This window comes from Mycteria americana, chromosome 2 (genome assembly GCF_035582795.1).
Source record: "Mycteria americana isolate JAX WOST 10 ecotype Jacksonville Zoo and Gardens chromosome 2, USCA_MyAme_1.0, whole genome shotgun sequence".
NCBI classification, from domain to species: domain Eukaryota; kingdom Metazoa; phylum Chordata; class Aves; order Ciconiiformes; family Ciconiidae; genus Mycteria; species Mycteria americana.
Genome location: NC_134366.1, coordinates 92438404 through 92450591, shown reverse-complemented (window position 1 = coordinate 92450591; position 12188 = coordinate 92438404). Strand labels below are relative to the sequence as shown.

At 37.4% G+C, this 12188-nt stretch overlaps 1 protein-coding gene across 1 annotated transcript in view; it reads right to left on the bottom strand.

The window, feature by feature from the left end:
• Positions 1 to 3360: 3360 nt before the first annotated feature.
• The window catches only part of MARCHF11 (membrane associated ring-CH-type finger 11), a 32577-nt gene continuing 23749 nt past the window's right edge, over positions 3361 to 12188 (bottom strand). The window contains exons 3-4 of the mRNA XM_075495642.1: positions 10906 to 11098; positions 3361 to 3781 (exon numbers count right to left, since the gene is read on the bottom strand). Coding sequence (XP_075351757.1) covers positions 3459 to 3781; positions 10906 to 11098 — 516 coding nt within the window. The 3' untranslated portion in view covers positions 3361 to 3458. The remainder of the gene's footprint in view (positions 3782 to 10905; positions 11099 to 12188) is intronic.

Below are 12188 nucleotides of genomic sequence, written 5' to 3'. Positions count from 1 at the left end.
ACTCTACACAGGGCCCAGCAGTCTGGGTTAGTCTCACAAGCTCAAATTTACACTTACTAAGTCTACAGATGATTTACTGCTCTTTAAACAATTAATGTGAAAAGCAGTACGTAAGCCATGAACAACAAAATGCTACCTCAAAAAAAGCCAGTTTATCTCTTGCATGGCAAATTACCAACATACGACTGGCAATCTCATCGAGAAACTATGAGAATTCACTTCCAGATTAGCTTTAAACAATTTCCCAAAGGAGGAATTTGTGGAGAAACAGAAGATGAGAGAAACCACGACTGGGGAAACCTGCTGCATCACTGGGAATTTCTTGTTCTTAGTTACTATTTAAATAAAGCTTGCTTTCCCAGAAGGACCACAATTCCACACGACCAAATTGGAATCAGAGTTAGTATCTCAAAAGCACTTGTAATACAAGGAGAATAAGGCATTCTGTGATCAATACACTTAAAAGGTTATGTCTCTCACATTTTAGGTACTTGTGATCTCTGGGATATAAAGAATATTTCAGTGGTTTTTGCAGGAGCCTAAAAACAAAATTGAGAACTATATGAAAACATGTTGTTGTAAAGAAATCTTTTTCATTCACATCCAAATAATTAGGGTGCTGGAAAAAAATGACTCACCAGAAAAGATCAACAGATGTAACTTAAAAGAGGACAAGATTTCTGTGTACAAATATTTGAAAGACACCTGGGTTTAGAACACTTAACAGCTTCTGAGGGAAAAAAGTGGTCCAATTAAGACTAATGAAAAGTAGTGGTGAGAGAATTGTTCAGGGCAAACATCAGAAAAGCCTTTTTAATAGTAGGATTTGTCATCATTAATCATTTCTATGGCACAATAATTTTGCATATGTCTGCATTTATGTATTTATATATATATATATAAAGCAAGATCAGGAAATTATAAACAGTGACAGGATCAGTATGGGCAGGGTGCAGTCATGAAAAAAAAAAAAGAAATTAAATCTATGGCTGTATTGTGCTGCGGAATGTTTTCTGTAACAAGAGTGCCTAGTGCAGGATATGAATATTTCTTCGTTGACCTTGTATTTGGATTTGTGCAGCACTGCAGTGCTGTGATCACCTACATGCAAGACAGATTAATTCAAATCAGAACCCGTGCAGAGAGGGGATATTAGGATGAAAAAGGAGCAGGGACTCTATTTCACATGAGGAGATTAGAAGAGCGTGGCTTGTTCTGCTTAACAAAAGTTGAGAGCGAATGTTATTGTTCTCAGTTAATACATTGCAGAATAAAATTTATTTCAGGCAAAGAACAAGCCTAAGAAGCAAAAGAACTCAAGGACACAAACAGATCACAAATAAATTTAGCTGGAAGTTCAAGGTAGTTTTAAAATATTTGTATAATGAATCACAGACAACAATTCAAGTTGGAAGGGCCTGTGGAAGGACATCTAGTCCAAGCTCTGGGGTCGCTTCTGAGGTCAGACCAGGTTGCTCAGGGCTTTAAGCAGTCAGGTCTTAAACTTCTCCAAGGTTGGAAATTGTATAACCTCTCTGGGCAACCAGCTCCAGTTCTTGACTGTCCCCAGAGTGAAAAAGTATTTCCTTCTATCCTACCTCTTCTCTTGTTCCGACTTAACGCCTGTTGTCGCTCATCCTCCCATAACGCCCCGCTGTGAAGTGGATGGCTCTGTCTTCTTCATAACCCCCTCGCAGGTGCTGGCAGGCTGCTGTTAGGCCTCCCCTGAAGCCATCTCTTCCCCAGCCTAAGCAAGACTTGATCCCCCAGCTTGGGGGCCTTCTGATGAAGTTGCCCCCCTTACTGCATGTCTTTCCTGCACTGGGTTGCCCAGGGCGCTGTTGGCCATCTCTGCAGCCAGGGCACACTGCTGGCTTATGCTCAGTTTGTGTCTGCAAAGGTCCCCAGGTCCCTTCCCACAGAGCTGCTCCCAGCCAGGCATGGACCAGCCCGTGTCCTTGCACTGGTGCTTCCTGCCTAGGGACAGCACTTGGCATGTGTCCTTGAATTTCATGAGGTTCCTCCTGGTCTATTTCTCCAGCCTGGTTAGGTCCCTCTGGATGGCAGCACCGACCCAACTGTGTGTCCCTGCAATCTGGCATCACCTGCAAACTTGAGACCAGAACTGTCTGTCACTTGAGACCAGAACTGTCTGTCACCTCCTCCAGGACACTGATAAAGATGTCAGATGGACAGGGCCCAGCACAGACCCTTGCATTACTCCACTTGTTACTGGCCTACAGGCAGTGTAGGTCCCATTAACCACCACCTTCTGGACCCAACTACCCAACCAGCTTTTTTGCAATCAAATTGTCCAACCATTCAGACCTCAATGTCCTGACTTTGAAAGAAGACTATTGAGGCAGGTGGTATGGAAAGCTTTGCTGGGATCAAGGTAAATGGCATCTACTGCTGTCCCCTCAACCACAAGTGCAGTCCTTCAAACACAGAAGGCAATCAGATGGGGCAGGTATGAGTCACTTTCAGTAAAGTCAAGCTCACTGTTCCCAACAACCTTCCTCTTCCTGCATGTGCTCAGAAATGGGCTCCAGGAAGATTTGCTCTATAACTTCCCCAGGGACCAAAGTGAAGTCAACCAGCCTGTAGATCCCTAGGTTGTCCTTTGGGCTTTTCTTGAAGATGGATGTGACATTTGCTGCTCTCCGCAGTCGCCAAGGACCTCCCTGATCTCTACGAGTTCTTGCATATAATCCCTCAGTCAGTCTTTACCCACTGATTGTCATTCCTATCCTCCTTGAGCCCTTTCTTTAAGCACCCAAGGCTGTGAGAACTTGGAGGCGAAGATGGAGACAAAGAAGGCATTAGGGACCCTGGTCTTCTCTGTGTCCAGTGCTACAAAATCACTCACCCCACTAAGCAGTGAGCCCACGTTTCCTTGTTTGGCCTTTTACTACTCATGTAGAAGCTGAGGCTTCTAAACGCAAGGGACAATATATTCTTTACTTACTTTCATACACCTGAACTGAGCTACAAACAGCAACAAAATAAAGACAGAAAAGGAAGAATACTTGACTTACGGCAACATATTTTTCTTTTTGGAGAAGGTTGTTCAGTTTAATCCTCATGAAAGTGGGAAAAATAACAGTAGTGGGTTAAAGCCAGAGTTTAAGAAAATACATTTAAATATTTTTTTTTACTTAAAAATGAGTTTCCTCATCATTCAAAGACCTAAGAGTTAAACTGTATTGTATACACCTCAGGTACAAATTGACAAAAGATCTAACAAACCAGACTATATAAAAAGCAAGAGACTTTTTTTTTCCCCAGAAAAATGTATTTGTGTTTTAGCTGATCATATAAAAAGCATTAAATTTTTAAAAAATGTGTATATATTTTTTCAAGTGTTAATGGTTTCACCATTCATTGTAACTACATTCCAAAGTCCTGTAACATCAGGGCACATTATCCTTACTTGTGTAGCACAGTGAGCATAATCTTTACACTGAGGTCACTCTCATCACTACTTCCCCAGAGCCGTTATCTTCTGATGAATCTTCCTGAGGTCTCATGCGGTTGAACAGATGTAACAATACATAGCCACACTGAAATCTTGGTGACGTTAACTGTGTTGGATGAACTAAACTTCTGTTTCTCAATGCAGTCAGCGGTAACCACAATGTCCTTCCTGCTGAGGGTTCTCCTCGATTACTCTCTTCTATGTCTGTGGCTTTATCATAATTTAACACATCCCAGTGTAGATTCACAGCCCTCCAGCGCTTAAACACTCGATAAACAGATGCACCTTCATGTACTATCAGTCCTGAAATTAAGAAAAAAAAAAATAGTTTGTACAAAATGTCACTGGATACCATTTTGAGAGCAAATACAGATGTAACACATTGTAATGAATCTGGCAATTGCCAGACCCTATTAAATTACTTATAACTCTGATAATTCAAATAAATTGTACATATGCAATATAACTGGTTATTCATGTGTTTAAGATTGGGAGGCAGGAGCATGTAGAGGAAATAAAATTGTTCTGAATGAAAGCTCAATGTAACCAATACTGGAATAATCTGAGCATGCCTAACTAAATAAAATGTTTAGGTTTAAGTAAACCAATATTAAAAAACCTTACTGGCAGATTTGTAAATTGACTGTTTCTGCTAGCGTTATCCTTGTTCATGATAAGTACTATTTACTGAGATTTTTACTAGTTTAAGCAGATCTTTAAGTAAGTTAGACCTTCTGTAATGAACAGGATGGTCTTAAATTTGTTTAAGAGTGTTTTGTAGAATTCAGTACAGATACAAACAAATTGAACTGTTTTCACATTCTGAGTTCAGCTTGGGAGCACAGATTTATGAAAACCTGAAACAGCTGTAAGTATAATGACTTTCCTTGCTTCAGTAGAGCAAGAAGAAATTAAATGTTATTATTAACTATGATGAGCATGGCAAGGATGATAAGCTTTCTTCTTTCTTTTTAAAATTCAGTAGACAAAAGTTGAGAAACGTCTTTTTTGTTGAGACTCAGGAAAACTTTTAAAGGGTCCTTCAAGGAAAATACAGACTATCTGGAGTCCTCAACAGACCAACCTACTTATGAGCTTCCATGTAGCTAATATTTATACTTATTGTAAGCATGCAAGCAATTTATTTACCTAAATGAAACTTCATTTTTCATATGTATATATGTACATGTATTTATACACACACTCTTTATGTGTAAGTATTTCAAATATGGATTCACTGGGGAGACACATGGGGCTTCAGCCTTCTTACTGGGCTTTTCCTCTGTTCCTCAAGCAACCTGGCAACTTATATGGTTCTGACCAATGTCATGTTTCCTCTACCTCCCTGCTCTGGGAGGAGAGCAATCTGCCTCACCAAACACATTTATAAATTTTTTTGTCCCGTGTGTTTCTTGCCTAAAATTTTCCTGTACATGGCTGCATCTATAATATGATCTGCAGTGTCACAGGCTATAGTCCTTTATCCCAAGAAATTGTATATCACCTGCTCCTACACAACGAAATTGTGATTTAAGTGTCTGAGGTCTCTTACCAGGGTTAACTGATACCAGAAAGGAGACATTCAAAGAAAGATGACACAAACAGAAAGGATGATAAAAACATTTATATGAACAGCAAACCTCAGATTCAAGTGCAATGATTTGCAGATAACAATGCCTACTCTAACACATTTTAAAGATCATTACACTGAAAGATGGAGAAACACAAAGAGTGCTTTCAGAAGGATATGATAGCAAATGTAGCATCTCTGTAAGGCTTTCAAGTTGCCTAGAATTCGTTGAAGCATCCAATACAGCAAAACTAACACAATATAAGCTTAATTAGATGTTAAATATTCTAAATGTATTTTGTATCAGCATAGCATTTTAGTGGAAAATTTTCTTGATTGCAGGGTGTCTGCCTTCATCTTCTCAGATATATATATAAAGCAAGCTGTCCTAAAAATTTAGCAGCCATGTTAATATATAAATGCACCTTCAAGACTAGCTATATTGTCTTAAAAAGGATAAATGTGTTTGATCACGTACAAAATCGACAAACCAAATAAGCCATGGTTTTATTGCTGTGGCAAAGATCCCCCCCCCCCCTCCTTTTTTTGGTGAGATTTCCTCTAGAATGATAAGGGACACAAACATAATTTTGCCTCTACCTGTCACTGGGTCATAGTATTCTTTGGCCCAATTTCCCTCAAGACTGTGATGAAGCAATATTGAGAGAACCTATTTAACCCAATGTAAATATTTTTTATAGCTGCCTGCACTCTGTTGGAACCTGAACAACATATTTCAGAGTAGAGAAGGAAGCAGTTGAGAAAGGATCATTGAGGTACATGCAGTACATTTAAACAGTCAAAAGTATCCTCCCAAAATTATGACAGAAAAAGTCATAGGACTTCTTTTAAGGACCTCTTTTTTACTGTTTTTGATCTTTCAGGATTTACTGAAATTATGTTTTCAAAGTTTTCTCAACAAGGGCAAGGAAGAAAAGTTTTCTTTAAAATGAAAGCTGTTATTCACATATGCTCTAAAAGAGCTAAGGGACAAAAGATCAAATATTGCAAGGCTTGAAATAAAGTTGTCACATTGGTAATGCTGAAGGAGAAAAGGAGTACTTTCATAATTCCTCCCATAAAAAGCTTTAGTTCCCATCTGATAAAACTACAGATTGAAAAAGACCTATGTAGAAGAGGCAAAAGAATTCCAATAGATCTTTTGTCTCTTTGAAAGATATCTTCCAGGGGCCGGGGGAGAAAAAGTTCTCAGCACCAACAGTTCCAAGACCACAAACAAAGAAAAATCCAGGTAAGGTTTAAATGCTGGAGATTTTCCAGTTCCAAAGAAATTCTGATGCTCAAAATACAAGCAGTTAGTCACTAAAGTGAGGCTGTAAGAAAATGGCAAAGCACCTTCTTTTTCTTAAGAGTTCCACAGCAATGAATGAGGATATGAGAGAGAAAACAAGGATAAATCCATGAATAATATTGCCTTGCTCCCAATACTGTGATTTCAACAGCACCGAGGACATAGATGCACAGTCCTAGGGAAAAAAAAAATTACTTGTTTGACCCAGATGATCCCAAGAGGAAGCATTAGAATTCACTACTGTTAGCTGTTCCAACATTCTGGCCAATTAATATCTACAAGGAACAGAGTTTTGGGATGACAGACCTGGCAAAATGTCCTAAAGGCTCTAAGAAGACTTTCAGCATTTATTTGTAAGATGTAGCGATTGTAGTGGGATCCAGACAATAGGATTGTGGGGAGATCATTATTTTCTTTTCTTTTATTACCAAGTACTATGAGATTCTTTCACTCTATCCAAAGGATGTCTTACCCTGAGCCACAAGAACACTTGAAATTTTTCATACTGAATGTCTTTACAAGAAGGCAACTTAGTTCAGATGTGGTATCAGGTTCCAGCGTTGTCTTACGTATCACAATAATCTTACTTATAATCATTTAGGAATGGTCCACACAGAAACATCACAAACTTTTCCCAGGGAATAAAAGACCCTTTTCAGAAACAGACTTTACCACTGGACAAAATGCCATCTCTTAATCCTATTCTAGGGTCCACAGATACAAAAAAATGCAATAAAGTGGTTAAAGCATTGAAGTGAAACATGTCCACTCTAAAAATAGCCATAAAACTCTCTCTAAACTATTTAGAATAGTGAAAGACTGACTTTCTGAGTAGAGAAATATTAAGTGCAGCTAGATGCGTTCATTATAAGTAACTTCAGCCTGTACGTTTTTACAGCTAAGGGAGTTACATGAATGTTGCTAGGCATCAAGTTCCTTGGCGGGGAAGAAAGAGGCTTTCAGAGGACTATTCACACCTCACATTGGCTCCCATCTCTTACTCCCTTGCCGTAGTACAACTGGCACCGCTCATGTTTCTAGTGCAATGTTACAGTTGCTTTTCACGCTAAAGGAGCTGCACTGGTGTTCTGGGATTGCAAGGGAACTGTTATTATTCGTGGAAGATTTTGTTCATGTTAGAACCATTTATAACTAGTAGTTATGATTATATTCCGGTGAAAATACATAAAATTATATGACTTCACTGCTATGAGAAATAATTGCTAGGTCTACAAAGTAGAATGGCAAAGGCTTGGTGTACTGCCCTTCAGTGGCTAAATAGGGAGTTTATATTATTCATTCCTTTCATATTAGCTCATGAACTCACTCCCTTTGGTAATCCCTACATGGATGGTCTGATCCTAGCACTACCACTGCAGCAGCACTGGGTTTCACAGGCAGTAGTTCTACTTGATTAAAATGTTCAAGGTTTGCCTTAGGAAAACTTCTACCATCAGCAAATTTCAGAGAGAACAGCTTTACGCCCAGCTCAGATGCAGAAATGTACAAACTAGTGACTTGTAGGATTGAAATTAAGACTGATAAGTTAAAAAGATGATCCTTTTAGGAAGAAATTAGAATTCTAGAAAAATTTAGAGTGGAACAAGAAAAACAATGGATACCAAGAGAATATGTACACTGGAATTAACAGAACATATTATATTGGTGATCTGTAATCTTCAGGATATTTCTTTTGGTGAAAAGATTATCAAGACCAAGAATTAAAATACAAGTTACATGTCATTTACTTGATAAGAAAGAGGGTGGTGTGGTACCTGTGGTATATAAATCACTCATTGGGAAAACAAATTAATATGTGCAAGTTTTCAAAGTGTCATATAGATATGTCATTACCTTTGGGAAAACTGCTTTTAAAAATGATGACAACAAAACATTTCAAAACATACAGGTATTTACACTTCACAAATGACCAAAAATATTCATATTGTTTATGTAAAGCTATAGGGAGGCATAACTGAAGGCAGCTGGACTGTCTTGGTCATACCACTAGTAACTCAAGCACTTGTCTTGAAATATGTGCTGCACAGGAAAACCTATATGCCTGCATAGATCTTTCACTGAAATAAAGAGAGATTCCAGTGGGAGTATAGGTATTCACTCACTGTAAATCCTGTTGAAAACTAAGAGAATGCCATGGGTGACTAAACACAAATGAGAGGAGATACTAAGTGAGAACTGTGGCTGGCTGTAAGCATTACACGCTTTATGATATAAGAGATTATATATAATACGCAAAATACGCAAAATCGTATGTTAATGCCTTTGGGAAGTCATCAGCATAATAGACTTTTTTTTTTTAAATCATTCATGAGTAATAATTACATCCATCTATTAGAGAACTTTATTTGAATGTTTTAAATTAAAACTATCAATCTAAAATCCCTCACTTTATGATGAAAGAAAAAGATAAAATTGAATACATTTGAAAATATTAATAAATATTTTCAAGAGTTACAAGAACTCCTGGTTTTACAAGCTTAGAGAATGCAGATTACTTGAAATTATATGCAGAATAAGTGGGATGAATGAATCTGGATCATCAGAATTCTACAATTACCATACCTCCTTTATACAGCTTTCTGAATTTCCCGATATAGTTTAGTAAACTGTTAAGTCATATCTGCACCGAAGTTCATAATTACAAAACAGTGTCCAAATATGTTTACAGTCAGTTTTACATAAAGATTTCCGTGTATTATTTATGATAGGACTATAAAATATGCATTTATGTAGTTACAGGCAAGTCAGTTTATCTGGTGGGTGAAGACAGCTGCACGTCCACTTTGCTCCTGCATGGTGCCAGTTAGGCTAGAAGCTCCATAGCCATGTGAGGTACATGTTAGTTCAGTAGCTCCCAGTCCAGAGGTGGCTTGAGCCTGGCTGGCTTGAAAAGCAGCTACATAACTGCATGTACCAATCTATTGAAGGCTCGCCTTACAGTAGTTTACTTCTACAGAAAAATACACTAATATTTCTGATCACCCACAGATGTTCTTGATTGATTTTTGAGATTAATTTGGTTTAGGTGCTTTAACAGTCAAACAAATGGAAATAAATGGAAATAGTTTGAAATAACTGGTTATTCCAACTAGTTGATGCATGTCAACGTACATTTTTTACAATTGTAGTCTTTGTGAAAAAACAGAATTCCATATAAATGAAAAGTTTAGAATGCCTGAAGCACACTTTGTCTTCAGTTAGTGGTTTTTTTTAAACAAAAGCAAAAAACTCAATATTGAGTGTTAAGCAAGAAAAAGTGGTATTCAGGAAACAGCATGTAAGAGGACATGTAGCTGAGCCCTTTTTTTCATTTAAAAGCTGAGTCCTTGTCCAGAGTATCAAAGACATAGATTCTGTTCATTTTTCTGTCTGAGAAGATTTGGGTTCACAAAAGAAAGCCTATGTTCTAAAATATTCCAGAGTGGGCTTCTCTTAGAAAAATTACCAAATAAACAGAACTGCTGATCCAGCTGAAATATAACTACTCTTACAGTAATGGGATGGTTTCAATAAAAGATGATATGGCTTTATGGTTGGAGCAAAAGCCTTGATATTAGGAATCACTCTGTTTCTTTGCACCTTATTGAGCAGAATTCAGCACTGTCCTTCTGAATTCCCATATATGAGATTGGGATAACATAAACATTATCACTCAGAAATCTCAAAGCAAACATCAGATAGCATTTGACTTCTGGATTTTCTTGGCATTGCAATTCTAAGAATGTGGTTTAATGTTGACTGTAATTATTAAATTTTCTCTGCAAATAATCATAGCTATACTAACAATCAATTCAAGGTTGTTTTATCAAATACCAAACCAATTTCTATTGAATATTTCTGGGTCCAGTATATTTTCAGAAATTTCAAAACTGGTCAAAATAGCTTTGCAATAAATTGCATTTTCTTTTATAAGAATTCAGCTAGAGTTAAATGACTTGAGACTTTTTAATAGTATAGTAAGTTATTATAATTAGCACTATTAGAGTGTTTCGTAACTGTTTGTGATGTACAAAGAACTCATGTCTGTCTTCTCTGTTCTTTTCTATTACTAGCACAGTGACCTATATAAGTCTGTGCACCTTAATTTTGGATTGGTGGTTTGATGACATCCTCAAGGGCTTCTTCTGCACTTCATGATAGTACAATCTAATGCAAAGTGGCATCAGTAGAAGACCTGACAGCACGTAATTTTACTAATTATTTTAATAACATCTTTTTTATTTTCATCTGTTTAACTTCCTGAACTTTGCTAGCCATCTATTTTTTCAAGAAATTTAAACTGATCCTGTTCTCACCACTAAGATCTTGGGGAGACACTTTGATGAATCTGAGAGAGTAAAGTTTCTTTGGTTCTTCTCTCTTTGCAGTATTTGTAACACTGTGAAAAGCAGTATTTGCCAAAGGTACCAGCTGAGAATAAATCTGCAAAGAACTGGAGTGATCAATTAGAGTGACCAATTGGAAAAATAGATATAGTCACAGTCTTAAACCACAGTCTGTGCTGTTTAAAGATTTTGAGCTTACCTATGCATACTAGATCCATAAAACCATACATTCCATAGCAGATTTGAAAAAGGATGTCCTTTCTTTGCCATACTGCATAAGGGCTGAAGGCTGACCATAGAAGCCAAGTCACACTTGCTACTAAGAACAGAGATCCTAGGATTACAGCAACCATCTGCACTTTCTCAACCAGTGTTATAGTAATGCTTTGCCACTAAAAGAGAAACAAAGTTGTATAAGATAAAAATGTTATTTTCTGTGATTGTACATTCAACTCCACTTTTTTCCTGAAATCAGAAATTATTTTAAAATTTATACATATCTTCATAGATCTTTACTAATATCCTCGATACTGACATTTTATATAATTTTTTTTACCTACTTCACTTTCAGTTAAAGTGAAACTAATAGTTGCTTTCCCCATCCCCTCCAGCGTCACTATCATCACCATCTAGCTGTGAACTTCAGAAGAGTTAATAGTTTTTCTGTTTTGAATACATAGGCAAAAAAATATTTAGTCTTAGGAACTGAACTCAGCCTTTCATATTTGTAGGCTAATGAAGAGAACAAAAAAAAAGTTGGGAAGACAATCTTAAGTATGTTTTATGTTAGTGTGACAAGTTGAAAATGACAACTTTCCATCCCACCTCCCTCAAGTCTGAAGCCATTTCCCACTTTCCTGCTGCTCATCAAAGAAGTTCTGGGCTATCTCCAGACATACCAAGGGAGTTGGGTTAACCAGGGTTAACATAACAAAGAGACACCTGCAGCCTAGTATGGAAGCAACCTGAAGACTCAGGAGAAGCCCTAAATGTAGGTAGCATGAACATTTCTTTTCAAGTGCACCTCAATTACATCCACCTTTCCAGGGAAGGCTGTATCCTCTGTATGTGAGGTGGCTCAGATTTATAGTGTGACAAGATTTAAATATAAAAGAGTATGCTTACTGAATTATGTCAAGAATAGAAATAAAATTTTCTTAAAACAAAGAGTCACAAAAGCAAAACACAGCATAAGGAAAAAAGCATTCTAGATTACCCTTGACATATATGGTCTTTCTTGGCCATAATTGTCTAAATGAGCTTGGCAGCTACTCTTGCTTGGCCCCACTCTAGCCCCATCACTTATTCCAGAGCTAGTATGCAGACTTTGTAGACTGTCAGCTTTCCTGTTCCTAACTTTGAACATACCTGCCCCCTTATATGGTTGCAATAGGGAATAAGTGGAGAAAGAGCTACTGAAGTAAGGGCTCTATTATCTCTTTTCCCATCTGGCAATATTTTTTCCTTTTTGCTGTTACTTTA